Source organism: Haliaeetus leucocephalus, unplaced genomic scaffold (genome assembly GCF_000737465.1).
Source record: "Haliaeetus leucocephalus isolate CR32 unplaced genomic scaffold, Haliaeetus_leucocephalus-4.0 Scaffold802, whole genome shotgun sequence".
Lineage (NCBI taxonomy): Eukaryota > Metazoa > Chordata > Aves > Accipitriformes > Accipitridae > Haliaeetus > Haliaeetus leucocephalus.
Genome location: NW_010973238.1, coordinates 4,768,072 through 4,791,527, shown reverse-complemented (window position 1 = coordinate 4,791,527; position 23,456 = coordinate 4,768,072). Strand labels below are relative to the sequence as shown.

At 38.3% G+C, this 23,456-nt stretch overlaps 1 protein-coding gene across 1 annotated transcript in view; it reads right to left on the bottom strand.

The window, feature by feature from the left end:
* Positions 1-22,891, bottom strand: part of TMEM132D (transmembrane protein 132D) — a 270,775-nt gene extending 247,884 nt beyond the window's left edge. Inside the window, exon 1 of the mRNA XM_010581742.1 lies at positions 22,813-22,891. Within this exon, the coding sequence (XP_010580044.1) occupies positions 22,813-22,891 (79 nt within the window). The remainder of the gene's footprint in view (positions 1-22,812) is intronic.
* Positions 22,892-23,456: the final 565 nt, after the last annotated feature.

Sequence of the window (23,456 nt, the reverse complement as noted above, 5' to 3'; positions counted from 1 at the left end):
TTGTTTTAATTCTTATCCAGCCTTAGCACATACAAACCAGTCACAAATAAAACAGGAAGCAGTCCAAAACATGACTTCTATTCTTTCAAGTAAACCTTCACAATTTTGAAAATAAAACGTACAAACCATACTTAATGGATTTTAGCCACGCTCTTCAGCAGCAAAAAGAATGGTAAATTTCCTAAGAGTAGGCCAAATTCTGACCCAAGTGCTGCAATGTAAATCCAAAGTGACTGAATGGCATCTGGCACAGGAGCCAGTCTACTCAAGCTGTGCCAAAAATTGGGACAAAACTGGCCCCAAACTTCTCACACCTGTAGTTTTTTATTGTCTGGTGTGCTGAAGACAGCCTAGTGCATTCTCGGTTCTAGCAGTTCCTGAAGCATGGAGCTCATGTTTCAAAATCTGGTCTTCCTCTTCCTGATGTTGTTTTGTTGCAGAACACATTAACTATTTTAGTCTGGAGACATGGGAACACTGAGCTTCTCTTCCTTGACACCAAACTAATGAAGTACGAGCAGTTGTAATGTGTTCTTCAACAACTCAGCTCAGCAAAAATGGCAACCAAAGGTAGTAGTTAATGTAACAGCAGCAAACACGAGACTAGCAAATAACTTTAACACAAGCTGCAACCACCAGAAATCAAACTCTGTTTTGAACTTTTTCTCCGTAGGAGGTTGCAGATCTGAAATTCTCCTAATTTAAGGACATTAGAAATAAAAGACTGTGAAAAAGGATCACACTTGTTTAAACTTGTGACATATTATGCCACAAGGAATTTGCTTGCATAAGCAATGTTCAAATAAAGAAAGCTTTCCCTGGAGGCTTTAACTAAAATGTGCACAGCACCTTAGTTGATATTTCCATTGATTGCCAAGCTGTCCAAACAAATAGCGATTTGACAGTAAAAACACATACTTGGCGTCTCAGCCTTTCAGGAATTACATGAACATACATTTACACCAAAATGCCAAAGGACACCAGTGTTGGAAATTGTTCTGCAATGTGAGTGGGTTAGCTCCTAAACCATACACCTGGGAACAATATTTCTCTGGTCTAAGCCTGTTTATCATGGAGTTCAGTGTGAATTTTGAAGCCTGCTAAGTCACTGTAGATGAGAAGACAGAAAGTCTAGAATGACTGTACTAAATCCTTGAAATTAATCTATACCACCCTTTAAGCAGAAACAGCATCTTCTCTTCTCCAGAGGGTCAAGGATTAATTCCATTTCAAAACACATAATTACAATGCTTTTCTGTTAGTTCCTCTCCTTGAAGAAATTCACATATATCTGACATTGCTAAAATTGTGCTTATAAAATATTTAAACAGGCATTACGTTAGCTATCTCAAATTTCACTATTAACCCTTAAATTAAGGTGGTGTAGACACAAAATGAAAAATAAATTTGATTCTGAATATATCTCTACATCTTCTTATACTCATGCCATAATAGACAACTGCAGAACAAGTACCAATTAGCTCCTCAAAAGTATATAAGAATTACTAGTCCTTAAACTAGATGCATATTCCAGAAGTCAAAACTGCAGGAAAGCAGTTTAACCCAACAGAGAGAAAAGGGAGTAGGATTCTAGAAAATCCATACTCTAGTCCTAAACCTCTCCCTTCTTTTGGATAAAACATGCTGTAAAATTTCTTTGTAAAGTAGTTTGAAATCACTTGATCAAAACCACCATGTAAGAGTAAAGCACTATTCCATTGAATTATATTTTTTTTTTATTAAATCTCCTCTATTTTACGTCGGCATAACCCAAAAGTAATTCCAGTAAAAGGGTGTTTCCTTTTCACATCACAGTAACAAAAAAATGTAGCCTTAGTATATAAAAGGGTGACTCCTACTGCCTTCAGCTGGCCAGTATTCTAGACTCTTTGTGACCATGTTCTAACATCAAATCGAGTAGGTAGCACAAAGGAAATCTCTCGAGAAAAATTGACAGCTGTATTTCCTCCTGAATATCTTCTCCTCATCAAAATAGAAGCAAGGTATTTGACCAAAATACAAACTTTCATCAGGAAAAATTACAGAACAGGCCTCCAGAAAGTCTGTGTATTTTAATAGGACTATTAGATGGTTTTGTCCTCAAATATTCCTAAGCAAAGTTAGCAAAAGGTTAGAATTCAAGGCCAGTTTCCCTTGAGAAGAAAAATAAATCTACCAAAATGGTTACAAACACATCCCATGGATTAAAGGTTATATAAAAAGCCAATGGGTCAGAAATACCTCTCTTCCTCCTATCACTCCACAATACTATCTAATTAGATTGAATGCCTTTTTATTTCATTCAGTGCAGAGAATTTCTGAAATCCCAGTTTAATCAAGCCTGAGTCCTACTGCTCCTCTGAGGCACCATTTTCTTCAAAGCCATAAACTTCAGCCAAGGTTGTGTTAATTCTACACTTTTTTCCCCTCCTTGAATTAATAATAGCTAAAATCTAATAGTATTCCAGTATCTCACCTACTCTTTATTAAAACACTTAATTTCTGATTTCTTTAAATATCTCCTTTATGCCAAGATCTATCTCGTATGTTACTGAAAAAAGACAAGACATTTAGAATAGATAAGTACTATAAGGATGTTGAAGAGGGTGTCAGACACTAGGAATGTAGCTCCATGCTCTAATGTATTGTATCCAACCACAAGCAGGTGTTCACATAAGTAGTTTAAAGAAGGTTGGGTTTCTTTTTTGTAAGAATAGAATACTGGCTATTGTGCAGAGTAGCTGCAAATGGGGAATGAATTCATTGCTGATTTTTCATCCACCTATCATTTCTCATTTTATGCATCCACTGTAAGCTCTTAGGCCTGCACAACTCTGAAGTCAGTGGAGTCCTACCTCCCTGTACTGATCACATTACCAAGATGATAATCAACAGGAACAAGCTCTGCCTCTTCAAATGTGGCCAAAACAAGAGTACATCTGATGTTGCATGCTCCTTTTTAAATGTACAATACTAGACTCAGTACAAAGATAAAACAATGAATAAAAGTCTAATTACATGTTTGACATTATAAACGGAGAGACTAGATGGCTTTATAGGCCACTCTGTCCATAAAATCAGTAAAGTTATAAATTTGGTTACTAGCTTTAAGCCCTTAACTCCGGACAACAATGTCACATACCTGTATGTATCCAGGGCAGGAAAACAAAAAAACAGAAACCTGACAAAACCACACCCAACTACATTAATACATTGTGAGGAGGCTATGAAGGTGGTGTGTTATATTCCAAAAACTGTAGCTAAATTAATCTCTCTCAGCATTATTTTCTTCTCCCACTTTTTTTCTGCCCCCCCCCCCCCCCCATAAATAAATAAAACAGAGGTCTTTGTCATGGTAACTATGGAGTTACTTAGACAAGCAGCCTCCCAAGGAGAATTGCCTCTGAACAAGATGCCCACTGGATATTCCAAGTAAAGTCATAAGGGAAATAAATATTGAATTATTCTGCTGTTTTAAATCATGTCTCAGTAACCAATGTCTCTGAAATAGTATATAAGCAGCTCACCTGCCCACAGCTTTTAAGAACATATAAAAAAAAAGCAGCCTGTAAATTTCTTAATAATGGAAGAAAGGTTTTTCTAAAAACTGGAAGTTTGGTCAGTTTGTCTGGTTAAACAGAATGCTTTGAATATCATTATCAGAAAGCAAAATTAAGAAAACCAAGCACATCCTTACTTCTGGAAGCATCAACCTGCGGAAAGCAGATATCCTAATAAGAAAGTGGATATTATGATATTAACCAGCTCTGAAACAACACAACAAGAACTTAATTTTAGGAAGTAGATACGGACTGTACTGTGCATACAAGAAGCATGAAAGTTTATCTGGGAGTGATAAACTATCTTGCAAGATAGCAGTCATTTGGGTAATCCTGGGGAAAGGAGAAGGCAGTTCAATTCTATGAGCGATGAAATTCTTAAGGACAATCCAATCAATGGGATTCTGCTTGGAAAGGACATCAGGACCTGCTGATGTTCAGTCCCTTCATGTTGCCTCATAGAAACCAGAAAAGGGAGGGATGATTTGACATAGATGTGGGTTCCCCCTGCCCTGCCCCTCCCCACTCCCCTGAAATTTCTAATCCTCTAATCCAATCTTATCCTTCTAATACTAAACTCCTGCTGCAGACAGGACTTCCATCATATCTCCTAGGATTTTTTTTGTACTCTCATCAAAATCACTATTAGGAGGTATTTTCTTCCATTTCAGGTTAAGACACTCAATACACCACCTGGTGTTTCTCTTGCCTTAAGAACTTTAAAGGGACATAAATTTATTCTGGTGTTTCATTTTAACTCTTTTTTTTAACATCTTAGAAACCTCAAGTGTGGTGCCAAGGTGAGGGGTACAGGACATGAAGGAATCAGTAGCTTTCCAGAAGGATCAGTAAATATAGGCAAAAGCAATATTACTGGAAGCAACTTCTTGCAGGTAATGGGGGTAACGTAAACTTGTAATACAGGATATAAAAGAGATACAAGCTGAGGCCTCAAAATTTAACTGTTCGTGGACATAAATGCCTTTTGACTAACAATTCACTGCTGTGAGTAGAGAGATTTTGATGAGTATTCAGACAAAAATCTGAGCGTTATAATAGTGGCCCTAGCCGATGGTGGTACAGAGCCATTCTTTCAGACAGACAGCATGAGGAGCTTGAAAAATACCCAGTCTGATGGGCAAACCTCTACACATCTCATTTTGGCTGCTTGGACCCTGTCATTAAGTGCAGTTTGGTAGACGATGCTAGGGAGGCTGGCTTAGAGTCCCTGATCATAGCTCATTAGGTTCCTCATAGACTTGAGAAAACACTGCACTTCATAAAGTTGACAGACTAATGGCTAATGCACTCACCCATCCATTCTTTATTGAATTCATGCTGTTAACACATTGCTCCACCTTTTCCAAAACAAGAAAGGGCTTGCAGCATCAACAATGCACTGTGTTGTAGCTTATGGCAGGACTGAGCTAACAAATTAAGAAGGTATAGATGCTGGAGACAATCAGCTGCTGTGCAAAAGCTAAACAAGTCTTCAGGTAGTGTATCTATTCCAAGTACTTACCTAAAATTTGGGTACTTTTTGTATATAAATAATACAAGACTTACTGCCCCATGTTAGTCATTAACCGAATATAAATTCTCTTTCAAAAAAGTCAGTTTCTGCTATCTTGTGCATTCAGTGGGGGTTCCTGTTGAGTAAGACTTTGCAAAGTATAACTGAGGATGACTGAATCGGTCCTTAAAACAGCAAAAAAATTTTATTTTAATGGGATTTTTCTTCTTGGTGAATTCTAGCAGAAGAACTTGACGTGCCGCTTAACCAAAGCAGAGCATTAGTATGTAAATTCATTCATATGACATTTCAAAATCATGTAATGGACAATGCACATATTTGGCTTTATTTCTACCCACTCCCACTCATTTCTCAAGAATAATGGCAGGAAGAAGTCCTGGTCATACTGAAGTCAATGACTGAATTTGTAGAGCTAGAATTTTCTCTCACAAGTTGCAGTCTGCGTGAGAAAATATGAAAATAGCACTTGTCTTCAGAAAGTCATCAGAAGACATCAGGAAAGCCTTCAAGACCTTCAGAGTGTCATCATACATTTTAAGATTACATGAGGCTGTTCTGTTTGAGGAAATGTTTGGGTGAGGGACTGGAGAAGTGAAGGGGCTTTGTAGTAAAAACACTGACTGTTGTAGAAAAGTTCTGTCATCAGTTCAAGTCTTTCAGCAAAACTCAGACTTGACTTTAACATCTAAAAAAGTGGAAAAAATGTGATAACTGTAAAATTAGCCCAAGACAGTTTTAAAGCAATCTTAAGTTCTATATTTTGGACATTAGGAGTTTGGAGTGAATTGTGGACTTTAAGGTATTAGTGGCTGATCTGATAGTGACTCTGAATTTCAAGACAAAGAAATTCTGCCAGCAGAAGATAAGAGTGAAATTTAATATATACAGTGGAACAGAAATTCTGAATTAAAAACAAAAGTATGCTGCTATTTCAATGAAAACAGTAGTATAATTTCAAATTATTCTGAGGTTTTCATACACTGGCATCCTACTGAACTCTGGTTTTGCCTCTTATTTTCAGGCATTGAAGATTTGTATCAGAAGGTGGTTTATTATATCTTAACAGCTCCCTCTATTTCTTAAAGATCAGTCTGAAGAGAAAATTACAGAATAAAATAACAAAACAGAGGCCGCACTTCTTTCTTTGCTTTAATTCAAAGAACTGCTTAAATAGAATTGTCTGTTAAGTATGAGATCACTCCCTTCTCTAAATGAAGCAAATTAAAGCCAACATTTCAAAGACCTCTTCATTAACTTCTGTTGTAATATTAGTAGCTCTTAATACCACATCAGCATCTTTAAGCTCCAGTCAAGATTCTATCCACTGAGCTGGGAGCTGTACTAAAGTTCTCAGAAGAGTCGAGGCCTCGATTTTCTAGTGCTCTGCTCCCTCAATTAGTGTAGGAGGGTTCACAAGCATTCAGCATTCACCCCTTCCCTCTGTAACATTTCTGGATGGACTTTGAAGAAAGCACACGTCAATGTTGAGACTGACTGAAAATCTCTCCACTCATTTTGGTGCTTAAATTTAAAACTAAATACTTCTAAAAATCTAGCCTTCATCTACAGAGTGAAGAAATGTAATCTCTAAACAGATGTCTTCATGCAATTTTGTTATCTTAAAAGAAAAAAAAAAAATCAACCAAGATAAGAACAGTTCATGCCTCACATATTCACTAAATATTATATGCTTCCATGTTTTATTTTAATTATGTGAAAACAAAATAGATTTTAATTAAAAAGAAGGCAGCTACCATAAACCAGAATTGGAAACAAAAAGCCTTAAGCAGTTCTTTTGAGGACTTCACAATGTCTGACAATTTCAATCTATTAGCTATCTTTCTGCCCATAGAGATCATGATTAGCCAGTAGACTTGCCCTTTCAATTCACTCAAAGCTTCAATCTATTCCATCTGTGCTCTCTGAACCTTTCATTTCCAATAGGTTCAGGCTAATTCAGAGCAGCCAGGGAGGCTGACAGGCTCTACCTTCCTTTCACATCCTCAGGGCTACATGCTGACATCTTAAAAAGAATTTAGAAATAAATATAATACCACTTCTTTCACACAGCAAAATCATTTATTTGAATTCCATTAGGGAAGCACACAGGTATAATTAGGAATTGGTCCATGACTCAAACAGCCATTTGCCCCCATGCTGGTCTAACCATTCCACTGTAATAAAACAAAACACTCCTGCAAGCTTACAGACTTTGACCTAAAAGGTGGATGCCTTAAGAACCAAGAAGGACCTAATTTTTAAAAAATTGTAACTCTGATGCACATCAGTAAGCATTTGTAACAGTGCTTGCATCTTGATACACACAAACTAATAGCAGCGATACTTGTGACAGATTTACAATTCCCAGATGGCATTTGTCTGCTAGCCTGTACATTCTGGCAGTGGAAGAGAAAACGGGGGTCGGAAACAGGAAGCCTACTCGAGATATGATGAGCCATTAAGACTTACCAATTTAACCACAGCACTAGTTCATAATGAAGGAAAAAAACCAAGTGATTAAGAACTGGGAACTGCCTGGGTGATAGGCAGATGTGAGAGATCTCATACAATAGTAGTCTGTAATGCTTAGTACAGAACTGAAAGCCAAAGAGAAAATGCTAGGCTGGCCCAGATCCATGATTATGAAAGGAGGATGCTCAGCTTTTTGGAAACAGTTGCAACAGCGGCCATTGGTGATGGCTGAAAATGACCATAGCTATGCGACTGGGGCAAGGAAGTAAAATTCAAATTTCTTCCTGGAAACTCCTGTGTCTTACATTTACCATACTGCAGCCTCTATCATCACTGCTACAGAATTCAGCTACTCAGAATTAGTTTGGCTGGATTAAGACTATAAAGACATTTCCAAAATCTTTCCGCTCACTCATCAAAATACTCAGCATACAGTTAAGTAGCATCCACTCCAAAGTTGGAGTATCACAGCTGAATCCAAAAGTAAGTGATCGCCACATTAACAACAACAGTGGGAGGCTTTCCCTTCCCTTCAAATATTTCAACCAAGCCGTGAAAAGGAATTGACTGAGGGAGAACTGGGACTGATAGTACGTGTTATATAAAATGATCACATATCTGTTTGACTTGCACAGCTTTACCTTGGTCATCATTAAATATTACTATTAGAATTTTATTTTAAAAGTGTCACTGTTTTGTAGATGGAATAGAATGTTACTTTGGTAAGGCTTATCATCTGAAAATGGCCATCATAAATATATCAAGTGATCACTGTCAAACTTTTTTCCATGCCACTCCATAAGCTTGAACAACATCTGATTTCCATACTCATGATTTTTTTGACAAGGGAATGAGAATGGAAAGGCCTGGGAACAGATTACTGGAGGTACAGTTTGATATTATAAAAAGAAAGTATAATTGCAGGCTACTGAGGCACACACCCAGCCCTTTTTCATCTCAGATCTAGTGAGCATGTGGCCTCAGGGTGAGATTATTCACAGCCCCACATCTGTTGGAAAGCTTTTCTTTTGGTGGGTTAGTTTTCCGCCAGATCAGGGCGCTGAACCACCTCAATACGCAACTGCAGTATTGTTGGAGCTGGTGTCTGCAAAAAAACCCCTAACCTATATAAATGAGGAAAAAAAATTAGTTTTCAGCTAAAAAAATTAGTCAGCTCTCTGCATGGTTCATTACTCAACTGCATAAATGTCAATGCCACACAAGAAAGAGAGACTGAAGCAGCCCCAACTGAGGCTGACTTAACCTACCGAGGAGACATACCATCCATGCTCATTTTCAGATCAGATTCAGCCTAGTAAAGAATGCTTACAAATTTTCTTCTGACTGCTTACAGTCTAGATTTAAGTGAACAAAATTCAACACCCAAAATACAGGAAAGCACCGCTGTTCAACTACTGTGCTAGCACTATACCTGTAAAATACCTTTTTTTTAATTTCCAGGAAAGGTCTGTCATAACCATTTTCTACAGCCAAATTATAAAAATTCTGCACATTTCTCCTGTAAAGCTAGACCTTGACTCCAAAAGACTTATTGTTCCTTGCTGTGTTTTCACAGCAGTTAGCAGATTTTTCATTGCAATATAAAATACTATGTCATTTCATTATTTCTTTCTCTTAAGTTGCATGGTATCCATAGTACTACAGAATGCATCTTTTTTGTTACCAGCACATTTGAGGACTACTTGTCCAGGGCAGAAGGCAAGTCCTATTGTGAAAGCTGTGCAGTCTACTGCAATTGAGAAGGAAACAAAAAACTTTTTAATATCACCTTTTGCCAGTGTGTCAAGGAAGGACACTGAGGGCATTTGCAAAGTGTGAGAGTTTCCATTATGCAAAGGAAAGAACGCCAAGAAAAACCCTTTACCACTGGAAAAAGAGGTGAGAATTAAGTAGCTCACGTGAATGAGAAAATATTTTACTGTAAAAACAAAAGGAGTTATTTTCAACCACTGAATATAAAGAAGTAACTGAGCATCAATTATTTTAGTTTTCCCTTCAGGTGGGTGAAATAAAGTACAAACCATTTCACATGAGATTATTATGAAAAAAAGCAAAAATCTATCTTGGCTGTCTGTGACTTGAATTTATCATAGGCAAAATTACAATTTATTTATTCCGTTAAAAATTATGGTAGTTCAATACTTGGTTTAGTCTGAAACTAAAGTTAAAATTTCAGTTGTCCCCCACCAAGGATGTTCTGCTGATTTAAAAATTCCGGAGCATTTCACTTGTTTGGCTGAACAGAGCAATCTTTTCCAGTTTTTCAGTATTCGACTGCATGGTAGATGCCCCATTCCCCTGTATCAGCTAAGTTTTTTAGCCAGAATTTATTCACAAGAAGCAGTTACAGTGATTTTGGGAACCACTTCAGAAAAACAACTCTGACCCCTGGCCATTTTGTGTAGAAGGGCTTGTGTCCTCTTAGTTCAAACTGCTTCAACTAATGTGAGGGCAATTTTGCAGTTTGGTAGGATACCCATTTTATAGGTTGAGGTCAAATACATGTTTAACTTCTCTGTGGGCTATGGTATAGGCATGCATGAGGGAGTCTGAGGACATTAGGCCTCCTGGGACCATTCTGCTGATGGGCATTGTCTGTGCACATACAGTAGTCTGAAGCAGGCCACAGAGCACAGGAAGCAGATATCCTGAATTTCTTTATTATGCAGTCTTTACAGTCCCATTCTTCATTATCAGTTCTTACTCTACAGAGTAGTAGCACAGAACAGAATACAGAGTTTGATTTTTATTTCCTCTTCTTGTCTTCCAGCTTTCATAAATTTCTTCTTGCTTGCCCTCAGTCTTAATTTTCTGGGCTACCAGCCTAGGTTTCCAATTATTTTCTGATAACTCCTACAGGTCAGTACTACAAGTTCAATGTCATCTCAAAATCTAAGATTATATGGTCTGTTTTTCTCCATGATTCCTTCTGTTCTTCTCAGCCCTAAAAACAAGACTTGGACTTGCAGCTGGAAGGAAAACAGTAACGGCACTGACCTGTAATTGAGAAGGCAAGAGAAAGTGCAAGAACTATGGAGGAATTCACTTACTGAGTGTTTGAGAGAAACATTTATTTAGTCATTGGAGAAGAAAATGAAGAAGTACCAGAAAGCAGTATTTGCAAAGGACCAGTCAGATTTAGACCAGGACGAACACAATAGATCAGCTCTTCCTAAGACAGATGTCAAAGAAGCATAAAACATAACTGAAACTGCTACAATAATTCCATAGGCTCCCGATGAGATTTTGATAGTGCCTGTCGGTCAGAAGAAGATAAAACAAGTGTGAGAAAGTGTACTTTCTCTGACAAATTGATCAAACTGGCAGCAAACATCTGTAACAAGTCAAAGACCATACGCAAGAAGCTGAGGGAATGGTAGTGTTATCACAGATACGAAGACTAGGATAGCTACTATTCTCAGGTTGAAAACACAGATGAGAATGTACTTATTAGGAAAAAAATGATGGGCTTTAGCACTTCACAGAATGAACTGAAACACTAGAAAATTCCTGTTACGCCAAATAACATCTTGCAATGCTCTCTTTGCATTTTGGGGGGGATTTTTCTTCGTCCCTTGATCTTCAGTGTCTCCCAACAACCTTCCAGATAGAAGTTGTAGTCCATAAAGACTTAAAGTTTGACAGAACTAATTAGCTGAGAGATTATGCTATGACCTACTGCAACAGCTAAAATCATCTGAGGTCTGTGAATGCTGTCCCCTGCACCTAAAGGCAGTTACTATCAGGACATCTCTGTGAGGGATCTTTAGTTTTGTATTCACTGTTCCTGATTTAGACTGCCAAAGCCCAGATTTGTTAGCACTGCAAATATGCTGCCAAATTCATCGTTCTTTTCTGATGCTGCTGAAAAGAGAACAGTTGAAAAGAATCTCTTCATGAACCATCCTTTTTATTATTATTGATGCAATTTGACGATTTGATGAGAACCTGTAATGCGTACGATGACATTCTAAACATCAAGAATATAAGTATCATAACAAAGGTTTGCTATATATAGTATTCTCCACTTACAAGCATTTCTCTTTTTTCAGGGTCTGATCCAAACCACATGCGTAATTCTGATAGGAATAGACGAAAGGATGAAAGGAGCACATGACTGTATAGAAATAGAAAGAAAACAAATAAATGCTTCAACAGTGGTTATTGTACCAATTACTCTGATCTATTGCTACTCAGATAAAGAGGCTAAATAAAATGGCAAGAAGAGACACAACAGCTGATGCTGATATATGTATTTTAAATTACTGCAGCAGAAACAGCAGGGAACAATATCCAAAGTTATGACAGGACAAAGGGAAAAAAAAAAAGGTAACAGCAGCAGCAAACTGTGTAAGGATCACAGACAGATCTTAGGTATTTACCTTAGTTAGCATTTCATCCATTACACAAATGAAGCATTAACAATAGCAAAGAGAAAAGAGCACTGAGATACCTCTGAAAATATCAACCTGCTGGATAGCATTAGGGAAATAACATTTTAATTCTCAAGGGAATTCATAGTGATATTTGCTTTATATTTTTTCTAACCTGAAACTGGATCCATTAAATTCAGTCTGAATTCTGGACCTCGAGAAGCTGGGTGATTTTGAAAGACAGCACGTCCAAAGAAATCTACAAGGATGCAAACATGAGAACATAAAGGGAACCTGCACTTGGATGCAGTATTGCTAAGATGGTCCACAAGCTTTCAACCAAACTAGCCAGAAAATGTAAGAAAACCTGCAAAGAGCAAAGATTCACGTAATCTGAAAACTTTATATGCACAGCTCTGCTGTTGACCACTTACTAAATGATGACGGAACCCTATGTTTCTTAAGCTGCAAAGAAGAGATCTTGCCAATTTTCTCACAAATGGTACCACCATGTGCATATTCCACAGGTTAAAGATGCTAAATGTCTTTATTGCACAAAAGGTTCCAAAGCTAATGACTGTTGCGAATGGTTCTTTTATATGAAGGCATTGCACGTCTCAGAATATACTGAAAAGCTGCCTTAGCCCCATGGTCTATTCACTCAAAATGCCACAGCAGCATGGAAGATTGTTTTTCTTGGGGACCTCAGCAACAGTTATTCTCGAGTAAATGGGCAGCTAGAAATAGAGGTTCAAATACCTTGTACTGGCTCCCTACACAGATCTACAAATGAGGACTAGTACTGTATAGGGCACAGAGAAGGCAAAAGAAACCCATGCTTCAGGTGGAAACCTTCACCTCAGCTGGAGGTCAAACTCCATGTAATTTAGAAAAAAGAACTTAAAGACTAAAGAATAGGATTGTGTCTGACTCTGTGTGTGTTCTTATAAAGTCAGCTTGGAAGTTCAGAAGAATCTATTCATTTTGACTGTTTCAATTTTCATGTCCTATCATAACAGGAGAGGCTAGCCAACAGTTTCTTTCACCAGTCCATCTCATCACCACCGCTACCCACTACGTTTGCAACTTACTAACATGTAGAAACTTAAAATAAACCCCAAAGACTTGAAGAGGTAGAGAAGGAATGACATATTTCTAAGATCTGTACCATCTGCCAAAAACCCCATTTTTTTAGTCTAAGTGGTTTGTTGCATTATTAATACAGATATTCAAAATCTGGTGGGTTTCTTCAATAGTTTATTAACACGGATTATAACAGAAAGAAATATAAAAACAACTTTATAACATCTTTTTATAAGAAGCTTTTTATGTTCCCTTTATCTGTTGCTGTTTGAAAAGGTTTAGATAGCTTATTAATTGTATCATAGGATGGGAATCTACTTAAGCTCTTAGAATTTTTTAATCACAGAGATGCTTTCATTATATCTTTATTTTTTTTTTCCCTTACCCTACTTTTCTTTTCTATTCTTACAGGCCTCCGAGCTGTTCGTGTCATCCAGCAAACAGGACAATCAGAATGCCACGTTCCAGTTTCTAACTCAGCCACTAGTAATTAATTATTTTAATGTGGTAAAATGTACATTCTCATCTGAGAAGAGGTGCAGATGCTATATAAACAGCAAGTAAAACAGGTCCTGCTCTGAATAACTTGTATTCTGAGTAGACAAGGCAGTTTAAAATGGAAAGCAGAGAACTGAAGTGATTTTCCAAAGGTTACAGAAAGCCTATGGGTACCCTGACTCCTAAATCACCATCACGAACCACTACATTCCCCAGCTTTCATAAAGAAGAGAACTCCAACAAGGTAAAATGATTGCATTTCTGTAAAAGGATAATAATACCCAACTGAAAAATGGGACAGGAAATAATGCTTTATAAGGTCATTTAAAAAAATAAACTAGTCCTATTAGAAGACCATCCCAAGCCATCAGTCATTTTCCTATTTTAAAGTCTATCAAATAGAAATATTTCTGCCTCCACAAAATATCAAACAGCATGTAATCCTCAATTCTGTTGGAGAAGTCAATGTTCATGGACAGCTTTTCTGAAAAGATTTTGTTTATTTTTAAAAATACAGAGCGTGCTGTCAGGGCTGTAGTACAGGCTGGCTCAGTGGAAACCCATTAAAACCACTTTACTGGGCAGATGGTGTCAAAGAGTCAGAAGTATATAACAGAATCCTACTGTGCACAAGTGTTCAGTATGCAAGAAATCATCTCTTATCAGACAACTGCTGCAGGGGACACAGTCAACCACAAAGGAGAGAGCAGAGCACAGCTAAAGTCATGATAGCCTTAGAACTGTTTGCCCAATAATACGGAAATGGATATGGAATATGAGAACCTTAACTGATAAACCCTGAGTAAACAAGGGAAGATCTATGGAGAGCATCATATCAAGCTTTAAAAAGCAATACATTGCTTTTATTGTTGTTCACTGACGGTGTAACTACTCCTTGTCATTAAGAGGGATATCACAACTCAGAAAGACTAAAATAAGATCTGAAAAGTGTCCACTAAATTTTGGATCACCATCTTTTCACACCCTGATTTACGGGATTGCTAAGCAGCTGGCATTCTAGCAGGATTTCTAAGAACGGGTACAAAAAAATTCATTAGAGACATCTGGAAATAGTGGCCTTGCCACTACAGTCTACAAGATGACAAACTTCAGTTAGTCATATATCAGATGAGCACTAGCACACTAGTAGATTATGAGACACTCCTTTTGCATATGTTCCTTTTCCATCCTCTTCTACAGAAGGTAGGCCAAGTTTTTCTAGTGTTTTCTTATGAGCCTAAGTCTGTAGGCAAGCTTAACACCCAACATAAGCACTTAACTCGGTTAAATAGATCCTATGATCTGAGTTAAATAGATCCTAAACAGAACAGACACAGTGAATATTAGCGTAAAAGGGACAGATTAACGAAAACTCTAAAAGTATTCCTCATATGCTGCTTACAGAGTAACAAAGTGTGGTAATAAACTTACAGAGTGTATATACATCTCTCCTCCACTGTGCAGAATCAGGATTGCTCAATTCTGCCCCAAGTCCCATATTGTTGACCACATCAAGATGTCCTTCTTCAGCTCAAGAGCTACAGGCTTGTGCACCTGAGCAAACTAGATCCTATTTTTATTTCTGAAAACATGCTAAAGATGACAGGAGGGTAACTGCTGGTACACAGTGTTTTTACACGTTTATTAAACTGGGAAGCTTTGTCAGAACCAAATAGTTCCTTCGACAGTAGTTCAAAACACAATCCACCGAAACAACATCAAGACCTCCTTCATACCAGGAAAACCTGACAATACACCCCATATTGCTAAGAGCAAGGTAGGAAGTTAATTGCACGAATTTGCCATGCATAGACAAGAAAAGTAACTGCCCAATGTGTACTACCAATTAATATTAACCAAGCAAGACTGATTACATTAAGACAGAGATACAAAACTCTGAAGGATAAATACAGATATTTCAACTGCAGGCACATGCAAATCACCACTGTTTCCTTTTCTTGACGACAAATGAATGAGTCACCATGGCTCAGTGGAAAATGGAGGATATGATTATGTGCTAATCTAGGATCTTTGATAAATGAGTGGATTGAAGGCTAAGTGGTATTATTTCCTTTCTTATATTATGATTGGATTAATATTCGGAGACACTATTGGCTAGTTATCTCTGACAGCTTTGAATTTGTCCTCTTGTATAATGACTTTACACAATGTATACTGAAGAAGTAAAAAGTACACTTTTAAAAGTATAAATAAAAAGCAAGGAAGTGATGTTGAGGGCCAACAAAATTCAAGGTTCTGAGATCATTAGCATTAGATGAGACTAAACTCTCCAACTGAGTCAGAGGATTTTTTAGCATGCAAGACATGCAGCCTCATCTTTGTGAATAGCTGGACATCTGCCTTGCTCCTCCGCGAGAGGTCTGCAGACCGCCTGCTCAACAGTCTGCCTACCTTGAAAGCAGATAGATCAAAAGGCATGCTGTAGAGCATCCTGGTTCAGCTAGAGAGGACACTTCTTCTGTTACTTCTTAGTCTGTCTTGTAAAGTTGCACACACCAAGAATAAAGAGTGCATTGACATCTTCCTGCACTTCTGCTTGGCGCACTCATTATTATTACCCCTGCTACTTTTTTCTACGTAACTAGCTAACTCATTTATTTTGCTCTTTTTATGGGATCTATGTTATTCAATATCCTTCCCCCTTCTCATGTGTTAATAGTCTACATGGTCATTTTTACATGTGGTTTTATTTTGCTTGCTCTAGCTGCATGACTGCAAACTAATGAGGCCCAATGCATTCCACCAAGGAGAAGAAGAGCTATTAAAAGACACCATTAGCAGAAAAGCAAATGAGTATAAAATGGTATTGAATACATTAAGGCTGGAAAATGGTTACTAAACATTACCATAGCAAATTTCAGGAACACCTTCCTATCCAAACCATCTTACACAGCATTGTGACAAAAGTCTTTATTTGCAAATAAAAGCCCAAATAACTAAACAAACCAAATCAATTCAAAGTAACTTTAAAAACAGAGCTAGATGGGCCTGTGAGAAGGTGAAGTGAATATAGGAGGAGGAGGGAAGAGGCCTTCTATTTTGTAAATTTGGGAAAATGTGGCATCAGTGTAGATGTATCCACTACCAACCATTTCTACATGGTCTGTACAAGAAACAAAAATGTGTGCGTTTGCCTGAGCAACTTTCAGGGAGACAATCGTCTGCAACACAGAAAACTCCCTCCAGAAACCTTTCTGGAAACCTTCATTAAAAAAAACAAGACTGAGGGGTTAAGAACAAACAAACATCCTTTGTGAGTACAGCGGAAGCCTTTTAGGAAGTTAATTGACCCTACAGTGCAGATGCCGTTAAGTGACTGGCAGACTACTCCTACATCGCTTCACTGAACCACTATTCAATGTTGATTTAAGTGAACCTACGCTGCAGTGGATTAGAAACACTCACACCAACAGTGATTGTGTCTGAAGTACTGAGGCAATACCAAACAGTTCAGAGAAATACTTTAAATTACTACAGTTAGTCTCACTACAGTGGTTTTTCTCAACCCTTTTAAGGGTGAGAGCCATATAACTTTTTGAAAGAAATCCAGACCAAACACAGTATTGTCACAAAGGTCTTTGTTTACAACCAAACACAAACTGGGACGCACTCTGAAAGCATCCTTGTTACTTCTGTTTCCTCCCTTTGTTTTTTTCTAGCTTGCATGCATAAGGTTTCTGGCACTGGTTTCACAACACTGCTCAGATGTTCTATGAATCACCACTGGTGTGTGGGCCACAGGCTGAAAAATACCACTCCAGAAAACTCTGTCTGTGCTCTGAATTAAAGACTACCAAAGGCAATGAAACCCCATAAACTGACTGTAATGGGCTCTGGATCACACCCACTGTGGATCAATAGATGGATATAATATCTTATATCACAGAGCTGGAAGTTATATCATCCTCTAGGTCAAGTTTAAGTCACACTACTAAAGTAGAAAGTGGAAGCTTGCATAGATACTACATAGGCTGTACCTCTTTGGAGGATGAAGACTTTCAATCCATTAGCTCTGTGGGGCCATCAGACTAACACCTTACACTGGAATTAAATCTATTCAATAAAAGAAGAAATCAAGGGCACGAAGAAGCCAATCCTCATTCTACAGTTCACTTCCCCCCCTATGGAGGAGGGTGAAGTAGCCTAACATCCTCAAATATGTACTTTAAATCTGCTCATAATAATTAGTGTTATCTAAATGTCTCTGAACTATTTTAAATCCACTTAATTTTGAACTGCCATTAATAATGCAGCAGGCAATATTACAAAGACTGGTAAAAATCATGTAATTTAATGTAACACTTTGTAAACCAAACCTGCGATGAATCTCAGCTGCCTCTTCAGCTTCTCTGCAATCAATCTGTCTGGAGTCATGTTTATGTATCCTAGGACCTGTGATAGACTGCCACTAGACTTGGCATCCACAAAAACTTCAGGAGGTTGATTTAATGTGAATGCAGCATGAAAAATCAGATTATCTTTTGATTCTCTCTTTTATTAAATAAAACTGATCTTTATTGAATAAAGCTGCTTTTATTAATATCTAAAACATTGGTTGGTGTCACAGAGCCCGCCAGTCCTATGGAACTAATAAAAGAAAAGACAGAAGTAAAAAATGAGAACATTACAGGGAAATATTAGAAACCAAATCACATTAAGCCAGTATTGCAGTTGACAAATAAAACATGGGTCTAGCTGTAGAATTTTTTAGTTTAGCCTGAATTTATTATTTTGACTGAAAGAAATCAGAATGGGTCTTCTCCCAGAAGTACACTGTGGCAAGAAGCACAGTAAGATCAAAAAAGTGGAACTTAGTTTCCCTCTCCCTTGTATAATGTCTCAAACGACTGTAAGTACAATGCAGCTGGGATAAAGTACAAAAACTGGTTTTATGGGAACAGCTTGAACCTTAAGCTAGAAAGATTTCCTTTATCTTTTGGGTTTTTAAGAAAACTTTTTGGGTTTCTGCATATAGGCAAAGCTTACAAGAAAAATTCTTACTGACCACACCTGTCATTTATGCTCATCTAAGCAGTGGTCATTTGAAATCAGCATGCAGTGAATTTTCTATACATATCAATTGCACAGCTAGAGCAACAGGTGCCTATGATGAGTCTGTCCACAAGTACTGTCAGGGCTGTTACTTTGAGAATAACGATGTGTCCCTCATCATCACAATAAAAATCTATTAAAATGAACAGAAACTCAACCCTGACCCCCTGTCTGCTCCCCCCCAAGGAGGGGGGGGGGGGGGGAATGTATCATAAATCAAATCAAATAATCTTCAATTTTGATTCCATATACAGCACTATTTTCTGTTACTAATATACTACCAGCATTCCAGAGTAATGAACTCCAAAGTAAGTAGTGCTGAAACACAGGTGGTTGCACTCCTCAGCTTTTCATTTTCCATGTTTCTACTTATATGAAGTCCACAGTGCACTTCAATGTCAGTAGAAGATTGGCACATAAAGATCTTCAGAAGTGGCCCACAGCCCTCTGGAAGATGGACCATAACTAACAAGCTCGTCTGTTAGTTTTTTGTACACCACTACCCCCGCTGAAGCCAGTGGATGCACAAGTGAGATTAAAGTGAAGGAAAGAGGCTTCCCATACCACTACAAGTCACAAAGATATAATCCACTGAAATCACCAGTGAAGTATTTCAACAATGTGGACAGAATGACATATTCCGATACTAAGTATCATCATGGAATCAGTAAAATTGTGCAGAGAAAGCCAAAGATAGAGTTTGCTTGTAACGAGACAAAAAAATCTACAGTATAAGATTCAATGGTAATCAAGATGGTTCAAAGAATACTGTAACATGGATAATTCCAAAGGAAACAGAGACAATTTAAATCCAAATATCCAGATACTTCTCTCCTATATTGTAACCAAAGCTAAATGTTTGGAGGTTTGGTTTCTGGGAGGTTCCCCGCCCCCCCCACTTTCCTCTAATAGAAGATTGGCATCACTGCAGATGTGCTATCCACAGCTCTAGCCAATGGGGAACACTCCGAGGGGTATACAAGGTAATCCTGCCTAATACAGTTGCCAAGCCTCCACATTTATAAAAACTGAGAGAAAAAGAAAATCAAAACAGCAGCTATGTGGCCTGAGATCTCATTAGAAAGCGACTTGTGGGAAGATTTCAGCCTAGGATGACAGAGAAGAACACGGAATGCTCAGCAGAACACAGGCAGAAAAAGTCACTAAGATATTCACTCGTTTTGTTACCGTCAACTTAGACCTGAAATTTGAAATTAATTAAATCCGGGTTTTTATCTGACAACAAACATTCATAATGTAAAAGGCTCCTCAATCTTAAGACTCACAATATACATCCTAAAATTGTTTAGCGTCTTACAGGAGATGCTCAGTTCATTATAGACTTCAGCCAAGCATGGAACCCGGTGTTTGAGGAAAATATTATAGTTTTTATTCTACTCCAATGAAGCTAATGAGAGGCTTTCCCCTTAAAAAATGGAACAATACCCCCATTATTGTGCCTGTTGTATTAGCCTGTATTTTCTTTAACATCAGCTGGACATGGTTATTTTTTAATTGAAGATTTCTGAAGAATTTTTTTTTTCATAGTTGCTGCCAAATAGCAAAATGCCCAACTGACTGACGCTAAGCATTGGCTTCCCAGGACTGACTCCAGAAAACTCCTATATAGTTGAAGACAAAGCTGTGAAATGCAACTACCCCCATAACCACACTTACATAGCCTTATAATCTCTGTCCTTTGTCTATATAGATATGTACACATGCACACACATACATATAATTACACTGACAGTATATTAAAATACGTGTATTATATCATCAGTGACAAATGGTTCCAATAAGAACATGAAGCTCATTATTGAAAACACCATTTCATTCTCAGGCTGGAGCTATTTTCTGCATTTACCAGATAAAAGCAAAGCAAAACCGCAATAGTATTCTCAAGTCTTCAACATTATTACCTGAAAGATTTGGAAACTATACAGTAAAAAGGTGCGTTGCCATGGTTCTGAGTAATCAGCAACAGACCTATACACAATAGACAGCTGATTGCTGTTGCATGTTAAAAGATTTTTTCTCTCTTTAGGAAAACTTTGTCATCATGTCATAAATGGGAGAGTTTTTCCATTAGCAACAGAAAGGCATCAAACAAACATACCCTGTAGTAGAAATCAAGTCTGATTATTTTTTTGGTTTTCATCTTCTTACGGGGTGGGGGGGGGGGGGGGGGGGGGAATTAACCTTTTACACTGTCAAGTTTTTTTATACTGTAAATCTCTGGAACACTCTGGTCTTTTCAGAGTGTACTAAGGCATAGTAGTACAGATGGAGTCTGTAACCAAGTATGGAAATAGACAATTACATTAAAGGTAGATACCTGTATTACTAAACTGCAAAGAGTCCCAGCAATCACGCAGTAGTATATTGGATATTGGAAGTGCAAAATAAATAGCACTGACAATACCAGTAATTCTAATGGGATCTTGAGTATCTGGTTTCAAGACATATCAGCTGTAATGAGACTTCACAATCACAACACATAGAAAAATCTCACTCATCAGTTTTTATAGTCATTTTTTTCCACCTAAGAGACCTTCTTTCCAAGTCTAGCTTTTCTGCCTAAGTTTATCTTTCAAAGGAGATGTAAGTAACATTTAAGAATACAATAATATATAAATGTTATAATTGCTGAGCTGGCAATAAAACAAACACTGTACCCTGTAGGACTGAAATGCCACTTATACTCCAATCTTGGAATAAGCTGCAATCTCAGTCAAACACTATATTAACGCAGTGTTAAGGCTACAAAGTGAGACACCAAAAAATAGGAGATGAAAAAGTTAATATTCTTACTGCATTGTTAGGCTACCCAAAGTACTGATGTTGCTTATAATAAAATACATGATTTACAACCTAGCTGGGAAATCAAAAGCTACTGGTGTGCAATGTGAATGAAGCAATCTTTAGAAAAGACTCAGACTTCCAATCCCTGCTGCTAATGCATTTTCAATTGCAACTTTAAAACTGTACTTATGTAGGCATTGCATTTGGGTAACATTTGAGGAGACTTATAATTTTGTTCCTTTCTTTCTTAAGCTGTTCTAAGGAAAAAAAAGGAAAAGTGAATTTGGTACAGGGAACCACCACAGAAATACATAGCTGTGTATTTTGCCTTCTGTCAGTAAGTTCAGTTCTGGATACAAAGTAATTAGTAAAAATAACTCATGTAAGAAAAAGAAAAGTGCTGATATCTGGAAGCGTAAAGAGATGTTAAGAATAACTAATACCTTTTTTAAAATAGCGATGTTTATAAGCAGAGCTCTTTATCAGTATGTTTTCAAAATCTTAGATTAAATGCATATGCTCTTATTCCTCTCTGAAGACTAACCACGTGTGAACTTTAATTTTGTTTTCCTGCCGAAGTACAGCTGTTGATGCACAATGTCTTCTCAGTAGAAATGTGTATTTCTCCTATATTCCACAGGAATGCTCAGAATCACCTAAATTAAGTATTGCAAAAATGCATCCACCTTTTGGCTGAGGCCATTGATGAAAACTTTAGGTTCAAAAAGGAGGACCTAAATGCACACAAAAATGTCTGCATTGTCTACGTGCTGGTTTTCTGATTCTTACTGTAAACACACTCGAGGGCAACAAGAAGGTATCACTGAGTCATCTGAAGTCATGCTGTCAGGACATTCAAACTCTATTCAGCATGCAGAATATCAGACACCTAGTTCAGGCTCTCATCAGAGCTTCTAAACATTTCAGCAAGCACGTATTTCTCTGGTCCAGTAAAACATTGCCAGCCAGCCTGAGATACAGGATTTTTCATTTGAAAAATTACATAGAAGATAATGGTGGGGCAGCTAACTCCAATAGCTTATACCTCTAAAGATTTCAAATTTCCAGATAACAAACCCTTTGCAGTCCAAAGCTGAATTACCAGCTAAGCTCATCACCAGCATCTACTACATGATCAAAAGTACAATAGGCAGGTAACAAATGCCTCTGTAAATGGATAGACTGTTTGTCATAGTCAACCGAGGAAAAATCCTGCCACTCGGGATTGCCCATCACAATATCTTTGGTTTTGACTAGCACATGACTCCCCCCAAGTCTTTCAGTCGTGACTATTGGGGATCGACATTCAAGGGATTACAAAGAGAGGGGACAGAGGCTGTGTATGCAAAATAAACAAGATGCAGTGAAACGGACAGAAGAGGTTGAGACTTACCTTTGGAAAAAACTGCTGCCAGGCTCAAGAGGAGAGGTGACAACAGATGCCCCATATTGCTAATCCCAGAAGCGCACATCCTAGGGCTCGCGGAGAAGTTAGGGCTCAGTTTCACACACTTTGCGGTCAAAATAAAAATCGCTCAGCTGGAGAGGCTGCATTTTCAGCAAAGGTCATCTGGAAAGCGCAAAAGGCATTTCCTTCGGAGAAAGGACTTACTTCTTTAGCTTTAACCCTCCCCTTTCCTCCCTCCTTTCTTCAAACCAGAGGATGCTGTGAAAGAAAAAAACCCCTCTCCTCTCAATACATAGGAACCAGTTCTGGTTAAAACCTCGCTCCCGAGCCTCAGTCGCCGGAGGCAGGCAAGCAGCCCCTTACCCCGACACCCCCCCTCCCTCCCCAAAGCCGGCAGGGTCCGGCGCGCAGGGCAGGGGCTGCGGGCCTCCCCGCCGTGCCCCCCCCGGCTCCCTGGGGCGGGGACCCGCCTGCCCCGCTCCTGCCCGCGGCCGGGCTGCGCCTCACAACGCCGGTGCCCGCATCCCGGCGGAAAAGCCCGTCGGCTCCCCAAAGTTTTCCTTTAGGTGATGCTGCTCAGCCCTGAGATCATCCAGACACGGAGGCAGGGTTTTCGTTGTTGCGCGCTC